Source organism: Oncorhynchus tshawytscha, linkage group LG15 (genome assembly GCF_018296145.1).
Source record: "Oncorhynchus tshawytscha isolate Ot180627B linkage group LG15, Otsh_v2.0, whole genome shotgun sequence".
Taxonomy (NCBI): domain Eukaryota; kingdom Metazoa; phylum Chordata; class Actinopteri; order Salmoniformes; family Salmonidae; genus Oncorhynchus; species Oncorhynchus tshawytscha.
In genome coordinates, this window is record NC_056443.1 from 26,501,745 (window position 1) to 26,529,112 (window position 27,368).

General features: G+C 40.4%; 4 protein-coding genes across 5 annotated transcripts; 2 read left to right on the forward strand and 2 right to left on the reverse strand.

Annotated features, from left to right (window-relative positions):
- Positions 1–5,954: 5,954 nt before the first annotated feature.
- On the reverse strand, positions 5,955–10,756 carry LOC112214734 (perilipin-2). Of its 2 annotated transcripts, XM_024373711.2 has the most exons (9): positions 10,654–10,756; positions 10,301–10,332; positions 9,745–9,940; positions 9,223–9,305; positions 8,617–8,902; positions 8,140–8,324; positions 7,814–7,921; positions 7,335–7,625; positions 5,955–6,573 (listed from the first exon to the last, which is right to left on the reverse strand). In XM_024373711.2, exons 2-9 carry the CDS (start codon positions 10,328–10,330, stop codon positions 6,451–6,453), a joined length of 1,302 nt encoding a protein of 433 aa, XP_024229479.1. In that variant the 5' UTR covers positions 10,331–10,332; positions 10,654–10,756; the 3' UTR covers positions 5,955–6,450. The 2 variants fall into 2 exon arrangements, with proteins under 2 accessions (XP_024229479.1, XP_024229480.1); XM_024373712.2 differs by lacking the exon at positions 5,955–6,573 and having other exon boundaries at positions 6,868–7,625; positions 10,654–10,740.
- Positions 10,757–13,920: 3,164 nt separating this feature from the next.
- Positions 13,921–15,699, forward strand: LOC112214737 (stabilizer of axonemal microtubules 1-like). Its single transcript, XM_042298388.1, has 4 exons — positions 13,921–14,197; positions 14,668–14,850; positions 14,987–15,186; positions 15,280–15,699. Exons 1-4 carry the CDS (start codon positions 14,139–14,141, stop codon positions 15,681–15,683), a joined length of 846 nt encoding a protein of 281 aa, XP_042154322.1. The 5' UTR covers positions 13,921–14,138; the 3' UTR covers positions 15,684–15,699.
- A 130-nt stretch (positions 15,700–15,829) lies between these two features.
- On the forward strand, positions 15,830–16,767 carry LOC112214736 (stabilizer of axonemal microtubules 2-like). Its single transcript, XM_024373714.2, has one exon. The coding sequence runs from the start codon at positions 15,848–15,850 to the stop codon at positions 16,283–16,285; it is 438 nt and encodes a 145-aa protein (XP_024229482.1). The 5' UTR covers positions 15,830–15,847; the 3' UTR covers positions 16,286–16,767.
- A 135-nt stretch (positions 16,768–16,902) lies between these two features.
- Positions 16,903–26,331, reverse strand: larp7 (La ribonucleoprotein 7, transcriptional regulator). Its single transcript, XM_024373713.2, has 13 exons — positions 26,026–26,331; positions 25,496–25,729; positions 25,062–25,162; positions 24,875–24,958; positions 24,620–24,784; positions 24,416–24,521; positions 23,897–24,253; positions 23,590–23,728; positions 23,200–23,354; positions 22,846–22,961; positions 22,572–22,731; positions 17,840–17,931; positions 16,903–17,656 (listed from the first exon to the last, which is right to left on the reverse strand). Exons 2-13 carry the CDS (start codon positions 25,710–25,712, stop codon positions 17,579–17,581), a joined length of 1,770 nt encoding a protein of 589 aa, XP_024229481.1. The 5' UTR covers positions 25,713–25,729; positions 26,026–26,331; the 3' UTR covers positions 16,903–17,578.
- Between the last annotated feature and the right edge of the window lie 1,037 nt (positions 26,332–27,368).

A 27,368-nucleotide genomic window follows, 5' to 3' on the forward strand; every position in this document is an offset into this window, starting at 1 on the left:
AGTTGTCGGACCTTCTGTGTGAGCGGGATAGGGTTGACTCTGTGTGGGAAAACCTTTTGATGTCCTGTGTGGATGATCCTGAAAGTTCTGTGTGAGTACCTAAGATTTTTAAAGTTTTATATGGATTCTGTGAATTATTTGAAATTATGATAAATGGTAAGTGTGTATAAAGTAATGCGGAGAATGATTAGATACAATTTAAACCACTCATTCGTAGACGTATGTAGGTTTTGAGTTGATATCTTAAATGGATAATTTGATAAAGATGAAGTTTTTAAGCACTATTAAAATAATCTACAACATCTGGGAAATTGAGCTCTAGAAACTGATTAGAGTGTGTCCACGTTTGGTTATCCTACCCTAACGATGTAACTATAAAACGCATATTGGATTATCTCCGTCTGGGTGAAACATGTTAAATTAAACTGCCCTTAAGGTCTGAACATGTTATAATTTTTCTTCCCAGTATGAGAGAAGTTGCGGGATTTATTGAATAAACTGTTTTCCATAAAGTTAAAGAGAATTCGAGGGATGCTCGATGTAATTTATAATGTTGTACAAAGCCTAAGGTTTTCCATCAAGCTAATTATCATTGCGTGATTAAGGTGATGTAGTAAAGTAATTGAAATACGTTGCATAAGTAAACATAATCTACTTTTAATTAAAAGGCGCAATATCTGCTTCCTAGTCATTAGTGTCGATTTTATTCTTTGATTGCTAATATTTGGAATTTGAGAATCATGGCTGGAATTTGAGAATCATAGCTGGAGTAACGTTTGTACTATTAAAATTGGGCTATTATTCTTCTGGGAATTACCGATAATGACGTGTTTTGATTTTACTTTGTAAATGAGGTTTTATATCCGGAGAATTTTAGTTATTCGCAATAGCATTGGTGGTTCAGTGGTAGAATTCTCGCCTGCCACGCGGGAGGCCCGAATTCCATTCCCAGTCGTGGCGCTGGCTGAATTCAGAGTTTTTGATTGTAAATAATCAATTTGTATGTTTTGCCTGGAAAGTTATGGTCGCTAGTGTTTGTATACGAGATAAATTGAACGTTTTCAATAGATTGTTTAGGTTAAATTGATAGACTAATTCAATTTAAAATAATAACGAAGCGAATTCTGATGCAAGACGATGTCTGTTCACTAAATGGTCTGCTGGAAAAATGTATTGAGAATTGGGTCGTATTTAAATTACTGTATCAATAGAGAAGACAGTTACCTAAGTTAAAGAAATTCTGAATGATAGCGGGGAGAGAATGGCGATAGGAGAGTGGTTACCGAAATGTTTTTCATTCTTATAGATTGACTGACGCATGTTATAATTCTAGCGCTGCGTGTGTTATTTTTAAAGAGATAGGATACATTTCATAAGTGTGGAGAGCAGAAGAGGAAGTTATAAAGTTGGGTTTTAATCTTCCGATAGAGGTAAGGGAAAAACGTTGAAATGAGAGGGGTTATATTTTTGCCCACTGGGGGAAATAGAAGTAGGAAAGTTTAGTTGAAAGTATGGAAGAGAGTTAGTTGTTATGTTGGCTACTAATTGTCAGGGAAAGTTGCTGGAGGCAGGTAGATTGTTGTAGAATAACGTAAATTTGCGTTATTAGTTTGAATATACAATAACCTTACTCTAATTGTTTTGACCGTTGTTCAGGTACATTTTTTTCTGTATTTCTAGCAACTGATTCGCTAGGTGGGGATCATAGATTTGTGGCGTTTATATTTACTGTATTAGGCTATGAGAATTGGGAGACTGGATGTCTGAATCATAAAACATCGTAAGGATAGATTCTGATGGTTATTGATTCTTGGTTTGATTGTTTAAGTAACACCAGTTAATTTCAGCAGGAAGTTTCATGTAGTCTAACGTTATGGTATGTTTCCATTATATGGAACAATGTCAGGTCATTAAAGAGGGTTGCTGGATTGAATGGTATGAGAACCTGTTGACAGAAGACTGAATGGGTATGAATGTTGAAAAGCAAGATTGGGCCAAAGACTAAACTAGTATGTTAAGTGGGGGAGTATCATAGATTTTAATTATGGATGTGCTATAATAGTGAGTTCTTGTGTAGTCTGTTATTTGCATGAATTTATCAATGTATCATCTGCATACATTGGAATTTCAGACCCTGTACAGAATAAAGGAAGATCATTAATGGATGTGCTGAACAGTATTGACCTTTGTGGATATCAGTGGGGGAAAAAAAAAAAGTTTATTTGTATTTTTACGATGATGAGACAGCACCGACTTTTGAAGGATTTTAGATTTGTTTAAAAAAAATCAGGATTGGTTTTTACAAAATTTATATCGACAGATTGAAATTATTAGGTTGCTGATTAAGAGTTTTTTTTAGGAGTTGATTTAACTTAATTAAACATTGTATCATACATATACATTGATTTGATATTCTATGATTAATGATTTGAGGTACCGTGGAATTATCGTTAGGTTTGGTTTATAGTTTCACGTTTGAGTTTCTGAATGATGTAGTGTAATGAATACTAAGTGTTTTTGTGTTTTCTCCGGAAAAATGGATATTTCACTGTCTCTTTCTGGAATGTTTCCAGGGAAGATACTCTTGGGGACAGTGAGTGAAGGGAGGCCATAAACTACCACATTGGAGGGGGCCGGGAAGTTTTTTGTTGTAGTGCAAAGGTATTATAGGGGCACTTTTATTTTATTTTCTGACTTTTCATTACACACGCAAATTATTTTGATAAAGGAATGTTCTGGGAACATGGAAATACGAAAATGTTTGGAACTAGTTGATTATTGTTTGCAAATTGTTTCATATAGTGCAAAACACTGCTTTGGAGGGTTGTGTATAACCTATGACCTTCTGATGACTTTCCGTTGTGGCTTGATCACCCGCATTGGAAAGCCATTTGGATAATGAAATTATGGTCATTTGTAATACTGCTTTCAAAATAATTTGTGTAATTGGTAAATATGTTTCTTATCCATATGTGTAATTTGGACCAGTGTGAAGAGAGAGTAGGGCATTGCTTTTAACTAAGGGTATGCTGCTTTAAGTCTATTTTCCTATGACCATAGGGGTTAAATAATTTTTCTTTGTGGAGTTTTTTTTTAGTTTGGTGATTTTAATTTGATTAGGTTAGCTGAAGTTTAGTTTTACATTACTCTCATACGGAGAGATGTGTGTAAAACATGGGGGAGGATTCAGTGTTGTTTTACATTACTCTCATACGGAGAGATGTGTGTAAAACATGGGGGAGGATTCAGTGTTGTTTTACATTACTCTCATACAGAGAGATGTGTGTAAAACATGGGGGAGGATTCAGTGTTTTACATTACTCTCATACGGAGAGATGTGTGTAAAACATGGGGGAGGATTCAGTGTTGTTTTACATTACTCTCATACGGAGAGATGTGTGTAAAACATGGGGGAGGATTCAGTGTTGTTTTACATTACTCTCATACGGAGAGATATGTGTAAAACATGGGGGAGGATTCAGTTTTTGAGGGTTTGAATTAAAGTTAAACAATTTAAGTGATATGTGAATGAGTGTATTGTATTGTTGAGTGTATTGTATTGTTGTGTTTGTTTTGTTCTATTCCTGAGAGATATAGGTCTAATTTCTTGATCCTTGGCTCTACGGTGGAGTTGACAGTGAGATGGGGAGTATAAACCATTTGAAAGAAGTTTCAATAGAATGTTTTGATATTCTCTGTGAAATATGTTTAGATATGTGTGTTAAGAATAATTGGTAAAAGTAATCATTTATCATGTAGTTAATGAACTGAACTAAACTGTTGTTCTGATCTGTTCTTTCGAGGTTATCATGAAAAGTGACATCAGACGGTATCTTAATGCATGGAAGAGATCATTTGGACCGAATGGTGTGTGTACCTCAAAACCCCCTCTACCTGGCTGAAGAAGAGAGACAACGGCATTGAAGGAGGCTTTCCTAACCACTTCTACCGAGAGAAAAGAACCAAGCCAGAAATTGGTGTACAGTATCAGATCTAAGCTATCAACTGCTTTTCTTTCATGGTTCTGTCATACTGTGAGGAGTCCACTTGGAGTGATCATGGAGAAAGATCTGTTCTAACATTTTCTTATGATACTGGTATATTGGTTGACGAATGGACAAGACATGAGTGGTAAAGATGAGACATTGAAATTGGGACATTATCATGGGCCGTCCATTTTGAACTGTAAAGCTATCTGAAGAAAAACGAAGATGCCAGAAGATGCCGTGCCTGTGTAAGGGGGGTTTAATCAAACTGTGCCATTAAAATTGTTTATACTTTTGTGGTATCAGATTGATTGAAGAGGTCTACACCATGTAAATTGTAGTAATTTAGATTAAGAATGCATTGAGATACTGATCTGTATTAAAATCATGATTTAAAAAAGTTAGTAGTAGAATTATCCCATAATTCTACTACTATGTAAATCTGCTAATATTTGATGTGTGTTAAATTGAGGTTTTTACTTTAAGTGATAATGACCCATTTGAATCACTGAGGAATGTTGGATAAATAGTTGGGTTGTTACTTATGATTTGGAATATGAATGATTTCACTGCCCTATTCTCTATTCCTGAGTATATTTCTGAGCATGAGTACTTAGAGGGATGTCTGTCCTATATGTTGTGAGGAGGCCTGTGTTTAGACACTGTTTCTCATGTAACTGAAAGAGCATAAATATGTTATGTTTTTATTTTCCTCAAATGGATTATTCTGTGTTATTAAAACATGTGCAAGTTTGTCTTGTAGAATAAGGGTTGTAATCTTAGTTTCAGAAGGGAGAAAGCTTACGTATAAGCTAAGGTATTTGACATTAAGGGGATTCTTCAAAAGGGACTTAGTCCCTTGAGAGGGGAATGTCGTGGAATTATCAGAATTTGTTGGTAACATTTGTAAGATGTTTAATATTCATCAAATGTGTGAAAGTTACTTCTCATAAGAATGTATTTTGTTGTACTATAGTGGTGGCCATTGGCAGTTATCTGTTCTATGTCAGAACTAAGTTGCCTGGGCCGCTGAGAGGGGAGAGGTCAAAGTGTCATCATGTGTAAACATATCTTTTACTCCCTACCTTTTCTCAGGGGGGGGAAAGGAGGGTGGAATCATTCTATGCTCCCTCTTTGTTGACCTGTAGGGTCACTCTCCTATCTGTGAGTTTGTCCAGGAGTTTGTATTTAGAGTGGGTTGTATCTAAATGGCAATTTGATATATGCCTGTTGATATGGAGGATTTGGTTTATGGTTCTGAGGTTTGGAAAAGGAGACAAAGCTGAACGATGAGTTATGTCTATGCTGTCTGGCTATGGGTGTCTTTGCTATTAAAGGAACTCAGTTGCATTGTAAGGGGACTCTCAGAGAATTCACTGAGGAGACACTGAATTTATCTGAGAGTCACAGGATTGTGATAAGAGCTCATATAATTAAAGATGGACTTTTATAACTAACTCTGACGTGTGTGGTTTGCTCCCATGATTTGGTAAATAGAGGAAATTTCCACGACACTACCAAATACTAATTGAGTGTATGTAAACATCTAACGCACTGGGCATGTGATGAAAGAAATAAAAGCTTAAATAAATTGACATTTCACATCCTTAAAATAAAGTGGTGATCCTAACTGACCTAAAACAGGGAATTTTTACTAGGATTAAATGTCTGGAATTAAGACCTGATCGGAAGACATGTGAAGGATTCCTGGCAATGTTTTTGTAGAGATTTTGTGTAAATGTCTATTCCTCATATTTGTTAGACATTGTCTTGAAGGCTTTTTGAGCAGCATGTCAAATAAAGTGGTCCCAGCTTTTCTTTAGTTTGTAAGTGTCTTTACTGAATAAAGAACTGATCATTGAAACACAACAGGTTACATTTACTCCTAAATGATCTGCAACTGATTATTGTATTCTTGTTAGTCTGTATCCCACTGTCTTCCATTATGTTCAGCTAAGGACACCATGGTTACTGTGTAGCTGCAATGTTTATTTAAAGACTCACACACCTGACATGAAAATACGCTGGGAAAGTGGCCGCCTTCTGTGCCTTGTAGTTTTTAAACGGTTCAGTGCAAGAAGTACAAAAATAAAAAATGCTGTCGCTAAGGCATCAGTAGATAATCCACAAAAACAGTATCTTAAATGACTGTGTTCATGAATTCTATGATATGTTGAATCCCATTCAAAACTGTATTGGACATGGAAGTAAAACGGAAGAGGTGGTCACTTTCACAGCGAATAAATATTTTTTCAATCCACAACAGAACAGACCTTTGTTCAAATCCATGCGTATTTAATACCTACATATTTAAATGCATAGTGTATTTTCAAATACACTGGCCAAATCAACTACTATGATTGTTTACCAATGGTATTTCAAAAATATTAAAATCTATTTTCAAATATAACTAAGCATTACAGACAGATGACCTGTGGACATTTGATTTATCTGACAATGCAGATTATTGGTGAGCAAGGGGAGCTGATAGGGGTTCGTTGCTGTTGGACTCATCTGACATGCCATCGTCCTCAACTGAGGAGAGGTCAGGTTCCGAGGCCAAGTCTGAGAAGGTGAAGTCTGGTACCTGCCAATGGAAAATGCAACTAAGTCCAACAAATGAAATGTGTTGGTATGTTCTTCAAACTACAAATAAATACAGGGAGGGTTGTATCATTCTTGCAAAACCTAGTCCTGGAAAAACATACCACTACTGTTCAGTTAGTTGAATCACTCAACTCCATATCCAAGATATCTCAATGCATTACACACACAATTCACTGAAGCGGAAGATGGGTGCGACAATGTATAAAAACACCAAATTCCATTTTCTCATGCTTTCAAACCGGTGTATTTTCAAGGCAGCAAGACAACACACAGATATATTAACCCATTTATTAGACTTGTATAAAGATGAAAGCATACATGGTTATGCGCTAACATGAGTCTATAACTACTATATGGCAAGTTATGATTACAACAGGATATAAAATGATGTCAAAAACAACCGTATCAAAAGCATTGTGCTGCACAAGACAAGGCATGGGCAAATGTAGCTAGATTATTGAGCACACATGGAGCAACGTTCAGTCGGAATGCCTAAATATTGTCAAACAGTATGTCATCATTTATTCATCAACATGCTGAATAAATGCAGGCTCATTAGTGTGACTCAGGGATGTTTGATGAAGGAATAATACTATGGTATATGATAGAAAGTCGTTAAACAGGCAGCTAGTGCTTAGAGTCCATGGATTTCATCTCCACCTCTGCGGGGGCTGGTGTCTTCTGGGACGGGGAAGATGCAGCGGTGTGGGGTGGGGCCAGCCGGGGGTAAAAGGGACCTACCAGCCAGTTGAGGGGTGTGTTGTTCACCAGGTAGTCCATGACGTCATCCAGCGACTCCTTCATCTTGTTCAGCTGGGCCTTGCTGCTGGCTAGAACGCCATCCGACAGGTCCCCGAACGCCGACGCCTTGCTGAAGCTGGAGTAGATTTGCGAGGCAGAGTGGCTAAGGGACAGCGCCTCCTCCTGGATGTTCTGTGGAAGGCCCTGCAGACCAGAGACTAGCGCCAGGCACGTTGTCTGCAGCTGCTGAGTGAGGGAGCGCGCCATCGCCAGGGTCCTCGATTCTATGTTCTGGGGGAGAAATAAGGAAGTCCATTTAATTAATCTATGTTCACATTAAAATAGCCTTTCCCCAATGATTAGCCAAATAAAATAACTGAAATATGCAATTTAGATGCAACCTGCCAGAGGGTAGATGTACAATATCACTTGGCTAAAATAGTATTTTATGAGACTGCTCTTTGGAACGTGATCATTACCTCTGCCTCATTGCCATCTCCTTCATTAGACTTCCACTCGACCAGGGAGCTCAGTTTGCCTTTCACCTTCTGGTTAGCTCCGTCAATATTCTTTCTGGCGTAATCAATCTAAAAGGGTTGGGGGAAAAATAGATTAAAAATATATAATGTTCCATCCATACAAAAATTATGTTTGTATTCTGTCTCAGTGTAAAACGAGTCTCATGAGATCTATAGGATCTTCATTTTCAATCATTTGAAAGAAAGGTTATCTCCTCATCCTCTGAAAATGTCCACATTCTTTGGACAATTAAAGTTCTCGATTTCCACAATTTGATGTCACTCACCAGGTCCACAGTGTGGTTGAGCTGTGAGATGGACTCCTGGCTGCGCTGCTTGGTGTCTTTGATCTGGGCCAGGGCCTTGTGGTACGCTCTCTTACGCAGCTTGGTAGACAGAGAGCCCAGACGAACATAGTAGTTAGGTGCATCCTTGGCCACGTCGAACCCTTTCACCGTTTTAGCCTCCATTTCTGTCCAGATGAAAAGAGGAGCATGAAATAAAGCATTGCATTACTTTGAAAGTTTTGTGTAAAAAAACCTCAAGCGCCTTATAAAATCATTATTGTAATCCTCAGAAATGCTGTCCTTGTATGTGTTTAGAAGTTATGCGTTGTGAATATTTTCACACATTCTAGGAAATGGATTTATGAGTAGTTCACTTTCTAACAGAGTCCATTGACAACATTTATGTTTTGGATTGTAGGAAAACATTGTGTACAGGATTATGCCCACTGAGCCACAAGTTAGAAGTCTGACACTCACCCAGCTCGTCCTCAGTGCGAGGCAGGTACTGGTCCACCAAGCGCTCAGAGGTGGTGAGGGCCGTCTCCATTCCGCTACTGACCATCTGGGCCATGCGGCTCTCCATCACCGTGTTTACGCTACCACTGACCGCAGCCCGGGTCATCTGCACGCTGTCCTGCACAGCGCCCCTGGTCCGGTCCACCGCGCTAGTCAAGGTGTGGGACACACTGTCCTTGGCCCCCGTGACGGTGACAGACATCACGTCTTTGGCACCGGTCACTGCATCCTTGGTGTTGGCAACAATCTAAACAGGAAGATTTGGATTGAGAAAAAAAAGGGTAATTTTTTCAGTTTATCCTTCATTTAAAAAGTTAGATCACATCGAGGTTGACATCTGATTTTCAAGTGAGCCCCGTGCTTTAAATGACCTCTAACTGACTAGACACTTTTTTACGACACAGGGAGAGACAGATCCAAATGGGTGACCCGTCACTGGTTGCCACCCAGGGTACGAGTCATTACTCCTCCCTCTACGGTTGGCCTCCCTGACTGGCATGCGCTTGATTCGTTGTGAAGTGTGACAGTCAGTGCTAAGTAAAGACTGGGCAGTGAGTCATCACATACCTGCTCAGAAGGCTGGTGCAGGATTGGCAAGGTCTTCTCAATCTTATCCAAACCTTTACAGGCCAGGTCATTGGCCATGGCAACTGGGGTCAGAAAAAGGCAGAAAAGAATGAGCTAAATGTATCACATTCAAGGTTGGGAAGGGAGAGTAATAATTTGTATCACTACACATAAATACATACAAAAGAAAAAGTCTTACTGCTTCAAGGCAAGGCCTTACACATTACTGGGTAAAAGGTCATGTTGTTGAGCAACAGCTCAGAGATGACTGCCAGACTTCATGCTCCTTACAAATGAGGAAGTCGGACTCAATCTTCTCAGCGTCACAAAAGGCTTGGCAGTTGACCTTTGTGTTAGTAATAAGCATGTGCTTATTCTGGCATCTCACAATAGAGTATTTTATTCTGTTTTTTTTCAGTTTCTGGATTTTACCAATGAATCAAACAGATGAAACTCTATGTAGGTCTACATTAGTGAAAGTATACCAGGTTGCTATAGATTTGGAGATGGCTAGATTCTTACTTTGTGGCTCCAGCTTGCCGATGATGGGCGCTGCACCAGTGAGGGCCACAGTGGTGATGGTTCGCACCCCCAGCTCGGCCACCTCGCACATGGACTTGAGGTAGGGGTGGTTATCCTTGGTGGTGCAGTAGGCACTGGACACCATGTCATAGGTGGAGCTCACCAAGGGGAGGCTGGCCACCCTCTCAACCACATTCTGGTGACAGTTGAAAGTGGATGTTAGAACACTCGGTCAAGAAAATATCTCAAGTACAAAAAAATACTAGGTTACAGGTTGCTAAGGAGGTTAGGATGAGCAACCCAAATCATATCCACTGGAGGCAATTAGCAAAATAATGATTGTGAATCCATGTCTGGGATACTGGTCCTGCCTACAGTAGTATAGTGTAAAACGGTGTAACTAGCTAGGATTTTTCACAATACTGGACAAGAAAACACAAAATCAATAAAAAAAGTAATTATCAATGCCACTTGAACATGTTAGTTATTTGAATTTGTGTATGTTATATTCTGCTCTCATGTTTTATTTTTAGATACTTTAGTCCCAAAGTCAAACCTGATTATTGACGACTTCAACTGACTCCATGTCTGCAAACATAAGCAAGAGGAGAAAAGTAAATGTTATACAAATCAGTCGTTTCATTAAAAAGATAAAAAGAGAACTAGTTGATTATGATTATTTTCTGCTGACGAGACGAATTAAACTATCTACCTCTGTATGTTCTGACATACCCCACGACAGCATACACATTAGTGCAAGTGATATTGATTGATACAGTATAGCAAAGGTTACAGCAGCGCAGTCAAAATCGAAAGATGAACTCTCACGTTCGGACAGTTTTCCACAAAACACAACCACCGTCACTCATAAGCAGCCTATATAATAAAAACTTTGAAAAATGTACCTACCAAATCTGTTGGGTAACTTTGTTAAATGATGTTCCCAGCAGTATAGTAACTCACTCTATATCAGGTTTGATTTGACAGTGAACAGACAGCGTCCGTATTTATAATATCTGCTTCTCGCGAGATATTGCTCATAATTTGACGTGGTCGCCACTAAAAAATCTAGGGCAAAGGTAACGAACTGCCCTGCATCACTTGAGAATAAATGATGTCAGACATACATTGTATGTGCTTTATACTTGATAGTCAACATCTAGTGTATATCCCATAGTGATATGGTCTATTTATTTCAGTGCATACAATGTCATAACTTTCTGCTGTTTGGATTCTATTCTATGCTGGTTGTGTTCAGAGAATGTCTTTGAATCATAGTCCCTAAAAGTAGGTGCTGGCCATTTTGGATTATATCCCGAGCAAAAAGTCCTAGGATTCCATAGACTGACCAGCTATTGAACCTGGATTTTACAGTACTTGAGTCTTTACAGTCATGGGTGTCAGAATAATGGATACTTTTATCAAAACGTTTAGGTTGTATGGTACAGTCATTGGGCCCTGGACAGTGTGCCTATAATTACAATGCCTGTAATTAAGTGTAATTCATCTTTAGGCTGAGTCATCATGCCATGTGATTTTGAAATACTCAATACTTTGGTGTTACTCAATTAATTATTCCCCAGTTGGCTATTATTTTTGGCCATGCTCAAACGTCTGGTTTAAATAGATATTGAACTAAGATACTGATATTTTCTACATAACTGAACTAAACCCCATTTCCTTTGCCTTTTATAGTTATAAGCAGGAAGGTAGTGGTAAAATAGGATAAATTCTGAACACCATGGGTAAATAGGTGGGCATAAATCAATGAGCAACAAAAAAAATGTAACCTTTATTTAACTAGGCAAGTCAGTTAAGAACAAATTGTTATTTACAATGACGGCCTACACCGGCCAAACACAGACAACACTGGGCCAATTGTGCGCCACCCTATGGGACTCCCAATCACGGCCGGTTGTGATACAGTCTGGATTCGAACCAGGGGGGCTGTAGTGATGCCTCTAGCACTGAGAGGCAGTGCCTTAGACCGCTGCACCCTTCGGGAGCCCAAATGATCTATAGTAATAGGTGGTTAACCCTATTCACCAAATAAACAAGTGGGTAAAAACAAAGTTTACACTCCACTACGTCACTGGTTATAAAATGTAGGCTAGAACCTTCCAATGACTAAGTGACGTTTGTGATTACTACGCTGTACTGGTGTGAACTATGATACGATCACATAGTGTATTATAATCCAGAATGGATCATCATATAATTTGAATTGCCCAGCATGATGTGATGACAAGCAAAGTACAACCTATGGATCAAGAACAAACAATGAATGTCATCACTTTTTTTCATTCACTTTGTGATGTCACCATTGTACTAGTAGTTACTGATGTCTTGAATCTTATACCATAGGTGCTCTAGACCTATACATATCATAGACAGTAAGCGATATTTGCATTTGGAAATATTAGGAAAGTCTAACGCAGCTTTAACTAATCAACAAGTTGAAGTTGTCTAGCAGCAATGCATAATCAAAGTGTAACTTTGTGTTTTTGTCACATTGTGTTTTGTTATTAGGCCTAGGCTATGTCTAGCATGTGACATGAGAAACTGACAAGATGATGTATTTGTACAGGATGTGGTAGGTTTTGTAATCCCAACTTTATATAAATGTTTACTCAATGTTGATTGATAGTGAAATCAGCTCCAATGGCCTGTTAAGTGTTATCAAAGTTCAATGTCCTATTTTGACTTCCTTGACTACATCTGTCATGCCACAGCTTTACAGTTTAAAGTTAACTCTCTCGCTCTCTCTCTCTCTCAATGTGATTCAATCATGTAATATGAAACCAAGCAGGTAGTACGATTGTGTTGATAATGAAAGAAACAGGATATGGCTGCCTCTGTGTGGACTTTTTGAGACATTGCAGGCTAAGATTGGAAATGCTTTTGGATTAGGGTCCACTCACTACATACTGTATTATGGGCCTTATGCCCAGCGATGCATTAATGGCATAATGGAATTGATTTAATATAGGTTGAGGTCACTATGACAAATCCACAGAAATATAATGAGAACAGCCCAGATATCAATGTCATAAAGTCTGTCACATCCAAAGAATTTTTTACAATTCTATGATCACACTCGTGGAACAAGCCTAATTATGACACAAAAACAATAGCACATTCTCAAATATTAAATTGCAAGCTTGGAATCATTATTCTCTCAAAACACTGTTATAAAAAAATGACGAAACCATAGCAATCCAATGCATGTGCCAGATATGCACCTGCGGGTAGGTACCAATATCCCTACCGACCGGTGCACTCACCCAACGCTTTCAGCTGCAGTCTACTGCTTTTTTTGGCTAGGAAAGGGTAACAGATGGACAGCACTGCAACTACGACACGGCCTAGGTCATGGAGATGGCACACTGACTCAAAATCTGCTGCAACATGTCTCATGGCCTATTATAACTGGTAACCTACACTGACTGTACAAAACATTAGGGAAACACCTTCCTAATGTTGAGATGCACCCCCTTTTTCCCTCAGAACAGCCTCAATTCATTGGAGCGTGGATTCTACAAGGTGTCGGGTGCTGGCCTATGTTGACTCCAATGCTTCCCACATTTGTGTCAAATTGTCCTTTGGGCGGTGGACCATTGTACTTTGGGCGGTGGACCATTCTTGAGACACACAGGAAACTGTTGAGTGTGAAAAACCCAACAGAGTTGCAGTTTTTGACACAAACCAGTGCGCCTGGCACCTACCATACCCCGTTCAAAGGCACTTAAATATTTTGTCTTGCCCATTCAACCTCTGAATGACACACATACACAATCCATGTCTCAAGGTTTAAATATCCTTTAATATGTCTCCGCCCCTTAATCTACACTGATTGAAGTGACATCAATAAGGGATCATAGCCTTCACTTTGATTTACCTGGTTAGGCTATGTCATGGAAAGTGCAGGGGTTCCTAATGTTTTGTACCGTCAGTGTATGTCAATCATTCATTTCCACTCCAATTTCGTAATTGGAGTGGACATGGAATGACCTATATATATGCTGTTCATTCATTTAAATGTAACTATTTTTGTTTACTAAAAGTAGCTGGACTTTATGTAATCCATTTCCACCACAAAAACCCTAAAAATGATCCTCTAGTACAGAGCAAAAGGACAGCCGCGTCCAGAACTTCTCACCCTCATCAAATATGGACAGCACTGCGTCTTCGCTCAGTGCTTCAAACGCGCCAGTTAGAGAGGGAGTAATCCACTTGCATTTATTTTTTAGAAGCGCTCTGTCACTACGCACTTCATTTGTAGCCTACTACAACACAATACATGTTCTTCTGGTCAATAATTTCAAATCTGTTTGGTACGATGGATTGGGTCACAACGCCCTAGCGTAAAGCGTAAAGATGCGCAGGGATATTCCATGAGGGCGATGTTTCAAGGTATATCCAGAATTTGGAGATGCCCACCTTTGCCAAGGAGGTAAGATTAATGTTTAAACTTTGCGGTCGTTAATACATCGGAGTTCCTATCTGATCGTGCATGGGGTGCGAGTTATATTCTGGTGATAGCGAGAGTAAACTATATGACTGATAAATCGTTGATGAGAGGAAGAAAAAACTGGGTATGGGTTGCAAATGCATGTTTACTTGAAGGTAGGGTAGGCTTAGGGCTATGCCTTCCAAAAGAATGCAAACATACTGACTGAACTGATTAAACGACATTATCAAGTTTAAGGGCTGTAGACTTGATTTCCATGCTGTGTGGGAGCAAATAATTATTTGAATGTAGCTGAGAGACACAAAATAACTGGAGATCAATATAATTTCTGATAAGAAAAACTACATTCCATTACTGTTTTGAACACCAATTTGGTCTAAAGCATATTCTCAACAACACACTCTCTTGGCCATTCTAACCAATCCCAACACTTAATCCCTTTTTCTTGGTAGGAAGCACCACTGTTTTCAAGGATCCCATCCAGAGGAGCCGTGTGTCCTGATCCCAGGCTGCATGGTCTCGGAATACCAGGAAAAGTACCCTGCCTACTGCAACACTGTTGTCCGTGCAGCCAAGAAGCTGAAGAATGAGTACCAGCCAATGGAAGGAAAGATATCCAACATGACCACTTTCAGGTAAGAGACAAACACATAATTCATCAAAGACGATATGATATTCTGATTCTGACAACATTCCCTCTTTAATAGTTTGCGTAGTTCATTCAGTCTGCACGTTGCAAGTCATGAGTGTAACGTCTTTAATGTCTTTCAGGTCAGACTACGTGGCCCATGAAGTGACCCAGAGGCCACCAAAGGTCACCAAGTTGTATGTGCCACCTGATGGGAGAATGAGACACAGCAGCACTTACGTCAGGGACTACCCAACTCACCCTGTTCAGAAGCACATCGTGACCAAGCCAGATGGGTACCATCCGCCCACAGCAAAGATGGTTGCCCAGTCTTTATACAAAGGTACAGTATGTGCATCTTCGGGAATGTCATCAGATACCAATAACCTATAGATTTCAAATGAAACTAAGTCCTCTCTTTCATTATTATTTTCAGAGGATTTTCGAGAATGGCAAATCCAGAAAGTCCAACCCTACAGGACGAGTGACAACCTGAAGTTGAACAACAGCAAATTTGAGGTGACCACCACCTATCAAGACGAATTCTGCTACAAGGGCCCAGCCGAGGCCAGGGAGAGATTCAAACCAGCCCCCGATGCCCCAGAGACCCTGCCCTTCGATGGCGCCACCAACTACCAGACGCAGTATATGTCCCATCCTGTCTTGCCCAGGCAGCCCAAGGAGAAGGCCGTCTACAGGCCCTCCAGCCCCCCCCAATGGGGTCTCCACCTACAGGCAGGACTCTCTGGGCCTGCCGGCCAAGCCCGTCAAGCCCTTCAGGGCCAAGGTGGCTTGGGAGAGCAGCCCGGCAATCTTTCAGGGGACCACCGAGTTCCATGATCAGTACAAGTCCTGGCCCCTGCAGCCCAAGCACCGGCACCATGCTCAGGGCACTATGGTTGGTCTGCCCACAGCTCATGCTGACCATGTCGGTCAGCTCATGCTGACCCCCGGTCGAGGCCTGGACAAAGGAGGCCAGGGCACCCCTCCAGACCAGGTCCACCATGAAGGAGCACTACCGTGCCTGGGACATGTTGCGTCGCCGCCCCACTTTACACACAGATGAGCTAGAGAAACCCATGGGGGCTTTCACCAACACCACCACCTTCCACTCAGCATACACACCCAAGACAGCCCAGCGCACCACTAGCTTCAAGCCCACTCAGACGCTGCTGAGTCCCAAGGCCATGAATGAAGACTCTGTCTGTCGCCCCACCTACACGCCCAAGGAGATCCCACCTTGCCCAGCCTGGGATGGCTGTCCTCCTGGCTTTGAGTACAGCTCCATGGGGGCTGGAGGACACAGGCTGTACCGGACCATCTCGATACAGGAAACAGGGCCGAGTCAGCTGGCCGCAGCCACGAGCGATGAGTCTCCTTACTCCCACAGCAGGAAGAGCTGCATGGTCCCCAGCCAAGCCAAGAGGGTGCCAGAGTCCTGACTACTAACCTGTACACACACAGCTAGCTAGAGGACTTTCTTATTTTTCTATTCAAATAGAGCACCTTTGGTATTTTTTATAGTCACATTTAAAAAAATGTGATAATGCTAGTTGTGCATTTTATTTATTTTATACAAAGATGTCAGAAATTCTTACTTGAACATTACATCGTTAAGCTTTTTGCTATTTTATGTTACATAAGTTAACAATGTGGACACAAACGTAAAAGATCAGACACCATATAGCATAGTAACGCACCAGATGCAGCAGAATGTGTGTACCAGCAATATAATCAATGAAGTTTTTATTAATGAGCTGAATAAAAAGCCAGTCCATTAAAGGCCCAATGCAGCTGTTTTTATCTCAATATCAAATCATTTCTGGGTAACACTCCATCCTGGTTACTGTGTTATCTGGGTGAGGGTGGTAAGTACCTTAGTGTGATTGTTTTCAATTAAAATGGTCAAAAAGAAACAAAAATAGCTTCTTAGCAAAGAGCAATTTCTCAAGCAAGAAACCGTCTGGGAGTGGTCTGTGTGGGGACGGGAAAACTGAAAACAAGATGTTATTGGCAGAGGTTTAGAACTCTTTGTTGGTCTATTAACTCATTTATCTCCTGGTGATGTCTCCAGGCAGGCTGAAACTCCATCCCACCAAAACTGGCAGAAATTTCAAACAGCACTTTAACTAAAAGGGCATTTTCACAGTGTGGAAACGCATAAAACACAGGAAATTCACGTTTTGTTTTTTTACTTCACTGGGCCTTTAACCACCAAAATGTATGTTTATTAATTAGAAAATAGGTACATTACTTCAAAAAGAAAAGTTTATCGGTGCCATGACAAATTACAGAAAACAGATCTTGGGCGAAGCTCTGAGCAAGTTTTGAAATCCTATGTACAGCATATATACATTCATATTTCATAACTGAAATCTGGGCAGCTCTCACTACAACACAATAAAAGAAGACTAGTGAGCGAACCTATTCGCAATTTAAATAATGCAGCTGCTTTCTGCTTGTAGAACATACATAACCTTCCAGTTAGTGGAACTGAAACTACATTGGACAGAATGGCTGTTTAAAAAATAAACACAACGTTACCATGACTTATTAAAATTCAATTTTAAAACCATGGCTTCTCTGCTTGTACCACTCATGAACAGTAAAACAAAAACATCAAACTATTTAGGAATGACAAAATGGCCGACATTTCAATAAACTCTTAGGGAAGAAAAGGATTCCGAAAATGATTCAGAAAAGAAAGGACGCACAGTAGAACTTGACAGTCTTGATCAGTCTTCCATGAAGCGGATGTGCTTAGTGGCCTCCTTGGCCCGGGCTATGATGATTTTCTCGGCTTTGGAAATGAGCTGGGGCAGAAACAGAGATGAAAGGGAGACATTGCTCTGTTAAAATCAATTTTAACGCCTAGAATAATATGAGTGAACAACATGCTCATTCAAAAATGGTTTTCCTCAAAAGAAAAAGGTTGGGTGCTGCTAGAGATACTTGTAAATAATCCATTAAAAAATGTAAATAGGACAGAACTCTACCTTCTCTGTGCCCCGTTTCTTGTCTCTGGGCCGGTTCAACTTAGCTTGGCGGTCCACCAGGATCTTCTGCCAGTACCTTTGTTCATGGTCGCCTACAAGTACAAATTAATGAAGAAATTAGCAATTGTCCATTTCAATGTAACCACCAGCCCTTCCACTAGAATGCAGCAGCACATGAAAACACACCCGAACATCTCTTTCCAAAGTGCAACAAATAATTCAGCTACATTCTTCTCTTAATAAGCAAATGAAGCCAAAACAGTCAGACATATTTTGGTTAAGATGTCCTTCATGAATATGCTTTCTTGATCCTCAAATTAAGATGCAGTAAGGGGACTCGAAAAACATCATGTATAATAATAATATATAATAATGAATTACTGTATGAAATATTAGAATAATAAAATGCCATTTAGCAAATGCTTTTATCCAAAGGGACTTAGTCATGTGTGCATTTTACGTATCGGTGGTCCCGGGAATCAAACCCACTATCCTGGCATTGCAAGAGCCATGCTCTACCAACTGAGAGACAGAGGACCAGCAATTGTTAATTAACAAAGATATTACAGTGCATTTGGAAAGTATTCAGACCCCTTGACTTCTTCCATATATTGTTACGTTACAGCCTTATTCTAAAATGTATTAAAATGTTTTTTTCCCCTCAAAATCTAAACATAATATACCATACCAGGCTTTTAGAAATGTTTGCAAATGTATAAGAAAAAAAGAGAGAGAAAAAAAAAAAACACATTTACCTAAGTATTCAGACCCTTTGCTCAGTACTTTGTTGAAGCACCCTTGGCAGCAACTACAGCCTTGAGTCTTCTTTGGTATGACGCTACAAGCTTGGCACACCTGTATTTGGAGAGTTTCTCCCATTATTCTTCTCCCAGATCCTTTCAAGCTGTCAGGTTGGATGGAGAGTGTCGCTGGACTAGAGGTCGACCGATTAATTGGAATGGTTGATTAATTAGGGCCCATTTCAAGTTTTCATAACAATTTGTATTTTTGGAAATCGATCATGGCCGATTACATTGCACTCCACGAGGAGACTGCGTGGCAGGCTGACTACCTGTTATGCGAGTGCAGCAAGGAGCCAAGGTAAGGTGCTAGCTAGCATTAAACGTATCTTATAAAAAACAATCAATCAATCTTAACATAATCACTAGTTAACAACACATGGTTGATGATATTACTAGTTTATCTAGCTTGTCCTGCGTTGCCTATAATCGATGCGGTGCCTGTTCATTTATCATTGAATCATAGCCTACTTCGCCAAACGGGTGCTTCAACAAGCGCATTCGCGAAAAAAGCAGTCGTTGCACCAATGTGTACCAAACCATAAACCTCAACACCTTTCTTAAAATCAATACACAAGTAAATATTTTAAACCTGCATATTTAGTTAATATTGCCTGCTAACATGAATTTCTTTTAACTAGAGAAATTGTGTCACTTCTCTTGCGTTCTGTGCAACAGAGTCAGGGGATATATGCAGCAGTTTGGGTCGCCTGGCTCGATGCGAACAGTGTGAAGATGATTTCTTCCTAACAAAGACTTCAACTTTTTTCCAACTTCACCAAACGGGGGATGATTTAACAAAAGCGCATTTGCAAAAAAAGCACAATCGTTGCACGAATGTACCTAACCATAAACATCAATGCCTTTCTTAAAATGTATATATTTTTAAAACTGCATATTTAGTTAAAAGAAATTCATGTTAGCAGGCAATATTCAACTAGGAAAATTGTGTCACTTCTCTTCCATTCATTGCATGCAGAGTCAGGGTATATGCAGCAGTTTGGGCCACCTGGCTCGTTGCGAACTAATTTGCCATAATTTTACATAATTATGGCATAACATTGAAGGTTGTGCAATGTAACAGGAATATTTAGACTTCTGGATGCCACCTGTTAGAATACAGAACGGTTCCGTATTTCACTGAAATAATAAATGTTTTGTTTTCGAAATTATAGTTTCCGGATTTGACCATATTAATGACCTAAGGCTCGTATTTCTGTGCGTTATTATATTATAATTAAGTCTATGATTTGATAGAGCAGTCTGACTGAGTGGTGGTAGGTAGCAGCAGTCTCGTAAGCATTCATTCAAACAGCACTTTACTGAGTTTGCCAGCAGCTCTTGGCAATGCTTCAAGCATTGCACTGTTAATGACTTCAAGCCTATCAACTACCGAGATTATGCTGGTAATACTAAAGTACCTATTAGAACATCCAATGGCCAAAGGTCTATGAAATACAAATGGTATAGAGAGATATAGTCCTGTAATAACTACAACCTAAACCTTCTTACCTGGGAATATTGAAGACTCATGTTAAAAGGAACCACCAGCTTTCATATGTTCTCATGTTCTGAGCAAGGAACTGAAACGTTAGCTTTTTTACATGGCACATATAGCACTTTTACTTTCTTCTCCAACAAGTATCTGACTGAGCGGTGGTAGGCAGAAGCAGGCGCGTAAACATTCATTCAAACAGCACTTTCTTGCGCTTTGCCAGCAGCTCTTTGTTGTGCGTCAAACATTGCGGGGTTTATGACTTCAAACCTATCAACTCCCGAGATGAGGCTGGTGTGACCGAAGTGAAATTGCTGGCTAGTTAGCGCGCGCTAATAGCGTTTCAAACTTCAATTACTCTGAGCCTTGGAGTAGTTGTTCCCCTTGCTCTGCATGGGTAACGCTGCTTCGATGTGGTGGCTGTTGTCGTTGTGTTGCTGGTTTGAGCCCAGGGAGGAGCGAGGAGAAGGACGGAAGCTATACTGTTACACTGGCAATAATAAAGTGCCTATAAGAACATCCAATAGTCTCTAAGGTTAATGAAATACAAATGGTATAGAGGGAAATAGTCCTATAATAACTACAACCTAAAACTTCTTACCTGGGAATATTGAAGACTCATGTTAAAAGGAACCACCAGCTTTCATATGTTCTCATGTTCTGAGCAAGGAACTGAAACCTTTTTTTACATGGCACATATTGCACTTTTACTTTCTTCTTCTTCTATTTAAAACAAATTGAACATGTTTCATTATTTATAATGAGACTAAATTGATTTTATTGATGTATTATATTAAGTTAAAATAAAAGTGTGTTCATTGTTCATTCAGTATTGTTATATTTATCATTATTACACATACATATACATATATATATATATATATATATATATACACACACACACACACACACAGAGGTCGACCGTAGAGATACCAATACCGATTTATTGGAGGTCCTCCAATAAATTGGTATTGAAAAATCATAATCGGTCGACCTCTACGCTGGACAGCTATTTTCAGGTCTCTGCAGAGAGGTTTGATCGTGTTTAAGTCCGGGTTCTGGCTGGACCACTCGTGGAAATTCAGAGACTTGTCCCGAAGCCACTCCTGCGTTGTCATGGCTGTATGCTTTGGGTCGTTGTCCTGTTAGAATGTAAACCTTCTCCCCAGTCTGAGGTCCTGGGTGCTCTGGAGCAGGTTTTCATCAAGGATCACTCTGTACTTTGCTCCGTTCATCTTTGCCTCGATCCTGACTAGTCTTCCAGTCCCTGCCGCTGAAAAACATCACCACAGCAGGATGCTGCCACCACCACGTTTCACCGTAGGGATGGTGCCAGATTTCCTCCAGACTTGGTGCTTGGCATTTAGGCCAAAGAGTTCGATCTTGGTTTCTCATGGTCTGAGAGTCCTTTAGGTGGTGCCTTTTGGCAAACTCCAAGCGGGCTGTCATGTGCCTTTTACTGAGGAGTGGCTTCCATCTGACCACTCTACCAAAAAGGCCTGAGTGCTGTAGAGACGGTTATCCTTCTGGAAGGTTCTCCCATCTCCACAGAGGAACTATGGAGCTCTGTCAGAGTGACCATTGGTTTCTTAAATCACCTCTCTAACCAAGGCCCTTCTTTCCCGATTGCTCTGTTTGGCTGAGTCTTGGTGGTTCCAAACTTCTTCCATTTAAGAATGATGAGGCCACTGTGTTTGGGGACCTTCAATGCTGCAAACATTTCCCCAGATCTGTGACTCGACACAATGCTCTCTCGGAGCTCTGCGGACAATTGCTTCGACCTCGAAGGCTTGGTTTTGCTCCGACCTGCACTGTGAACTGTAGGACCTTATATAGACAGGTGTATGCCTTTCCAAATCATGTCCAATGAATTGAATTTACCACAGGTAGACTCCAATCAAGTTGTAGAAACATCTCAAGGATGATCAATGGAAACAGGAGGCACCTGAACTCAATTTCAAGTCTAATAACAAAGGGTCTGAATTAATATGCAAATAAGCGTTTTTTTATTTTTAATACATTTGCAAAAAAAATCTAAAAATATTTTTTTGCTTTGTCATTATGGTGTATTGTGTGTAGATTGATGAGTAAATCAATTTTAGAATAAGGCTGTAATGTAATAAAATGTGGAAAAAGTCAAGGGGTCTGAATACTTTCCGAATGCACTGTATATAGCCATTGCCTCTTTTCAGATGTAGTAAATAGTTTATGGCCCCATTTGAACTCTCCCAAATACATCCATCCCTTCTCCCATCCTTGAAAAAAAATCACTAATCTAATATGATTTGATCGGCGTGAGCAAGGCTACCTCTGTGTTGCTGTCACTAGTAATGTCAGCGCTTGCCTCAAAGAAGGGAGGAAGAAAGAATGCAAATAAAGATTATTTGAACAGGGCCCTTGGTGAACTATAGTGGTAGTAGTGGGAGAGTCAGCCTACCAGAAAGGATCTCCAGCTGCCAGCTGTGTTTGTGCTGCAGCTCGGTACGAGCGTCAATGATGGCCTTGGCCTCTGCTGGAGTCTTGAAGCGGACGTGACCCTCGGCATCCCCCTCTAGGGTGTCCACATACACCACTGGGGACACCTCAGAGAGAGCGTCCTAGATACACACAAACTTGGAGTTAGAAGAACACATGGCTCTAATCATTTATATGTGAAACAATGAATGCATAATAAACATGGTAAAAGAAGAGCGTTAAAAGCTCATCTCTACCTTGATGACTTTTCTGCCAGGTAAGGGTGTGGTGTGGGTGATCCTGACGATGCAACCACTCTCAAACTGAGGGCCAAGGGGGCTCTCCTTTTCACCTGCTTTCTTACTCTCCTCAGCTTAGGAAAAAAAAATGGTGAAGAAGACATAATATTGTGTGTGGAAATGGTCAACTGTATGGGAACCGGTTTCAAATGATTTTCAGCATTTATTCTGATGTAATATGTGGACAGCAAACTAACATGTGACTCAGTATCAATATGTGGGAGATTTATATGAGAGTACTAGGGGATTTAAACATGCAGAAGTTGTACTACTGACAGATAGGTAAGTAGTGGATAAATATTAGGCACTAACAAGATGTCTGTTTCTGTTGGAGACTGGTGTCCATCTCCATTTTCTCTCCTGCTCCTGCCCCCTTGTGGTGGAACTTGGTCAGGCACGCCTTCAGAGCTCCCATGCTCCTCTTTTGCAGGGTCAGATACTCCACCTTCAACTTCAGCCAGTCTTTCCTTCCATCCAGACAGCAAACGGGAGAGAAGGAGGAAGAGAAAGAAGAGAACGAGAGAGAGCAAGCTCTCGATTTGAATAACAATATCTTGTCTAACACTGGGGTATTGGATTGTTCAATAAAGATGCTATGGTTTAGACCAATTTAATTAGGGATTTATTTAGATTAAATCAATGCCATTGGTCTGATTGACTCAGAGCAGGCTATTAGTCATAAAGACGCATGAAGGTTCTTACTTGGAGAGAACCCGGAGAGGAATGACCTCTTCACCAATCTTCGCCCTCTCCTTGTGCTTCTTCTTCCTCTTCCTCTTAGCTTTTAGCAGGGAGTCGTCCATCTTCTCCTCCTCTTCCTCCTCAACCTTGACAGGCAAATCTGAAGACACCAGATTACTATTAGGCATTATTTGTCTCTGCTGACCAGTAGACCATCTTTTGGACTGGATTTAGTCAAAACTGCCCACATGTATTTTCTTGTACCCAAAACCAGTGATTTTATCTGTTCACAAGCAATGTGTAGGTTCAATACAATGAAGATCCTTACCTTTCCCATCGCACACCTTCACCTTGTCTTCCTCCTTCACCTTGCCCTCCTCCCCCTCGCTCATCCTTCTCAGCTTAGCGGGCATGTCTCCCTGGACGTCACTCTCTGTGCTTTCCCCTGCCTGGGACCGCCGTCTCTTCTTCTCTAGCCTTTTGGCCGGGGCCTTATCTGTGCCCCCTTCAGGTGCTACAACCTCTGCACCCTCTGCCGTGCATTTCCTCTTCCTGTCAGAGGGCTTAGACTCAGATTCTATTTCTTGTTCTTTGGCCCCGCCCACTGTTGTCTCAGCCTGTGACGGGGTGTCCTCTTTGGTGCTACCCCGGGACTTCTTCTTCTTCCTCCTTTTCTTTTCCTCGTCTGCAAAAAACAGGCACAGTAGTTTAACAGATGGTAAAGGGCTTTAACTTGACACTTAAATGTTGGCACTTAACTAAAAAGCTTCCAAAATATGCATTTGTTGTAATTGTGTGTAGTCACTCTGGAGTTAACCAGCAATGCTTTATTCTTCCCAATACCCACCTAGTGTGGTGTTCAGGGTGGGTGGATCGGGGATAGGCTTCCTGTTCTTGGTCTTAGGGAAGATGCCAGGTTTCCTGGGGGCGTCCTCTGGAGGGTTGTTCAGCATCTGGACGAGGAGAACATGGTTAGTTCTCTACCTTATTACTAGGTAGGACACATCCATTTGATCACAAAAGTAATTACAGAGGAATCTTTATATCTCACCTCTATGGCTTTCTGTGCCTCCTCTTCCGTCTCAAACTCAATGAAGGCGAACCCTTTGGAGTGGCCCGTGGTTTTGTATCTCGGTACACTGACGTAAACCACATTTCCACATTTGGTAAACACTCGTTCTAGCCAGTCGTGTGTTACTTTCTTGGGCAGAAGCTCCTGGGGGAAAAATATATTTATTTAATATAGCATTTTGTATTCAAAGGACCACATCATGACTTGACAAACATGAACAAAACTGGTATTTACCACATAGACTGTTCGGTTGTCTACATCTTTCGGATCCTCTCCAATTGGACGCTGCCGTCGCACTTTAGTTCCCTCTAGGTTGACCTGAAAGACCAAAACAGATCACAGTGAACACCATATGTCTAGGATTTCAATACAAAATTCCAACCAGCAACTGAAAAACTGATTATGTACAGTAATACTTGACCTCAACAACAGATGAATTTTTCAGTGCCCTTGCAATCAATTTGCAATCAGTTGTCAGATTTTTCATTCGGTTGAAGGACGTCAAAACAGATATATCAACATCTGTAGAAAATAAAACCACTGTTAGTTGACAGGAACATAATTCCAAAGGAGCAGTACAGGACAAGTGAGAATAGGATGATTGTTGTATGTTATCCCTTAATCTCCATCACAAATCTGGGCCAAAATTCTACCCTGACCACAAGATAGACAACACACTTATTGTTGGTGTTTTCAGCTATGTTAGCGTGGTCCCGGATCTGTTTGTGCTGTCTTGCCATTTGTCAACTCAATGACCATAGGAGTTGGCAAGACAGCACAAACAGATCTGGGATCAGGCAACAGCTATGTAGGATGGGACAATGACGCCAAATGCTGCCCATTACAACTACTTACATCCATCTCGTGACTCCTCAATGAGTCGTCTTAGAAACCTGTCCTTGTGAAGGTTGACATCCCCAAACCAAAAGTCCACCTGCTTCTTCACGTCTGCAAGCAGCTGTTTCACACGGGACCTCTTCTTCTTCTCATTCTCTTTGTTCTTTCCACCTGGGTTCATGGTAGATGATAGGGCACCACCACCACCTACGACTCTTTCCTCTGTGTCTACCATTATGTGTTTAACTACACCTGTGAATGATCATATCTCATGATATATCTCATACTCATGGCTGAGTAACATTGCACTGAAGGTATTGGCATTCATTCATCATTAGTTATCTAGTGTTTTGAATTCTACAAGTGAGAACACGGAGTCTACGTTATGTAGCTAATGTGCATGCTTATATGTATTTAGCTCATTCGAACTAAGTTAGCTAACAACCTAATTAAACGTTAACTTCCTAGCGACTTACGCAGTCTAACAAATAACAGTATGGCTGTTTCAAAAGATTTTAGAAGGTAGCAAATCAAACAGAAGACATTACCTTATTATCTGCGGCAATAAGTAATCATTTAGCTAGCTATATATTAGAATCCAGAGCTACTGGCGTGTATGTTTCGTTTTCCAGTGAGGTCCTCGCACAGTTGAGAAACAGTCAGAGTCGCTCAACCTTTCTTGACGAATAATTAATTAGTTAACACACTATAATTTAGCAAATTAGTATACCCAAATTACAAATGTGATTATACATATCAGAGGAAATGCGTTAAACACAGGTAATAGTACCAAAAGCTAAATTAGATGGTCTGTATTTCTCTAAAAAGGCTTTCCTTTGGAAACCTATTTTGTCTCTTCTTGATGACGTTTCCTCCACGGGAATACGAAAAAAGGAGCGAAATACAAAAATACGTGTTCGAGAGGATCAAAACCATAATGTGTCATGGGTAAATTGTGTTTGACTGACGGATCTACAAATAACAATGAGATTTATTGAGGATGCAAGGTTCTTTGTATTGTAGATCAGTCATTCAGAAATCGCCTGCACTTTCGGCTGCAATGTAGAACAAGCCTACAGACACATCGTTATGTCATGTACAACTAAACATAATCAAAAACTTCTATTTTGCTACCATTTAGATTAGAACCTTGGAGACAGTGTCATGAGCCCGTGTCGTTGTTTTCCCCTAGTTTGCCTTAAAGCTAAAATCCTTCATTCGTTTTTCAGCTAAACAGCACTGCTGCCCAGCCACTTTTTCTATAGGCCTATTACTAAGGGATGAGGTTGGCTCTATGGTGAACAAACCATGTTATGGATTTAGAATATGTTTTAGACATGTGTGAATGCTTATGGCAAAACTGTTTTATTTTAAAATCTTAGCATTTATTTTGCCTCATGAAAAGATTGATAACGCCACAAAGACATACACACGCCCATCTCTCTGTTACGTCATGTACAACCATTGTGTAGCCTATCATTATTAATTGACATCCCACCACAGAAACATTTTCATCAATTCAACACAGAGATGGATGAAGAAACAGTAAGTGCCTTATCTCGCTTATTGAAAGCTATGGCTATATTTCAAAAATATTTCTTACTTTGCCTAATGCAAAATATAGTCAAAACCTTGTGTTTTGCTTACCATCCAGATCAGAACGGACAGATAGTGCTATCGCCTGTGCCATTTCCCCCCATAGTTTGCCTTAAAGCTACAATCTTTACTTCGTGTTTTCACCCAAACTCCAGCCCGCCACTTTTTGTTATAGGCCTATTACTGAAGGATGGGGTTGCACGAGAGACGACCGCTGTCCACTGCACTTTGGTGCTGAACGCGAGATCGCGGTATTCCGATTCAGTCGTTGTCAATTACAATTATTCTTAAATTG

Coding starts and splice junctions, on each gene's coding strand:
- LOC112214736 (XM_024373714.2), top strand. CDS start 15,848: ATGAAGGAGCACTACCGTGCCTGGGACATGTTGCGTCGCCGCCCCACT.
- LOC112214734 (XM_024373711.2), bottom strand. CDS start 10,330: ATGGAGTCAGTTGAAGTCGTCAATAATCAG. Junction 9,941..10,300: donor TTGAAGTCGTCAATAATCAG/GTTTGACTTTGG, acceptor AACTGTCACCAG/AATGTGGTTGAGAGGGTGGC. Junction 6,574..7,334: donor ACACACCCCTCAACTGGCTG/GTAGGTCCCTTT, acceptor TTCCATTGGCAG/GTACCAGACTTCACCTTCTC.
- LOC112214737 (XM_042298388.1), top strand. CDS start 14,139: ATGAGGGCGATGTTTCAAGGTATATCCAGAATTTGGAGATGCCCACCT. Junction 14,198..14,667: donor TGCCCACCTTTGCCAAGGAG/GTAAGATTAATG, acceptor TTTTCTTGGTAG/GAAGCACCACTGTTTTCAAG. Junction 15,187..15,279: donor TGCCCAGTCTTTATACAAAG/GTACAGTATGTG, acceptor TATTATTTTCAG/AGGATTTTCGAGAATGGCAA.
- larp7 (XM_024373713.2), bottom strand. CDS start 25,712: ATGGTAGACACAGAGGAAAGAGTCGTAGGTGGTGGTGGTGCCCTATCA. Junction 24,254..24,415: donor CACCCTGAACACCACACTAG/GTGGGTATTGGG, acceptor TGTTTTTTGCAG/ACGAGGAAAAGAAAAGGAGG. Junction 23,355..23,589: donor CCTCTCCGGGTTCTCTCCAA/GTAAGAACCTTC, acceptor TCTGGATGGAAG/GAAAGACTGGCTGAAGTTGA.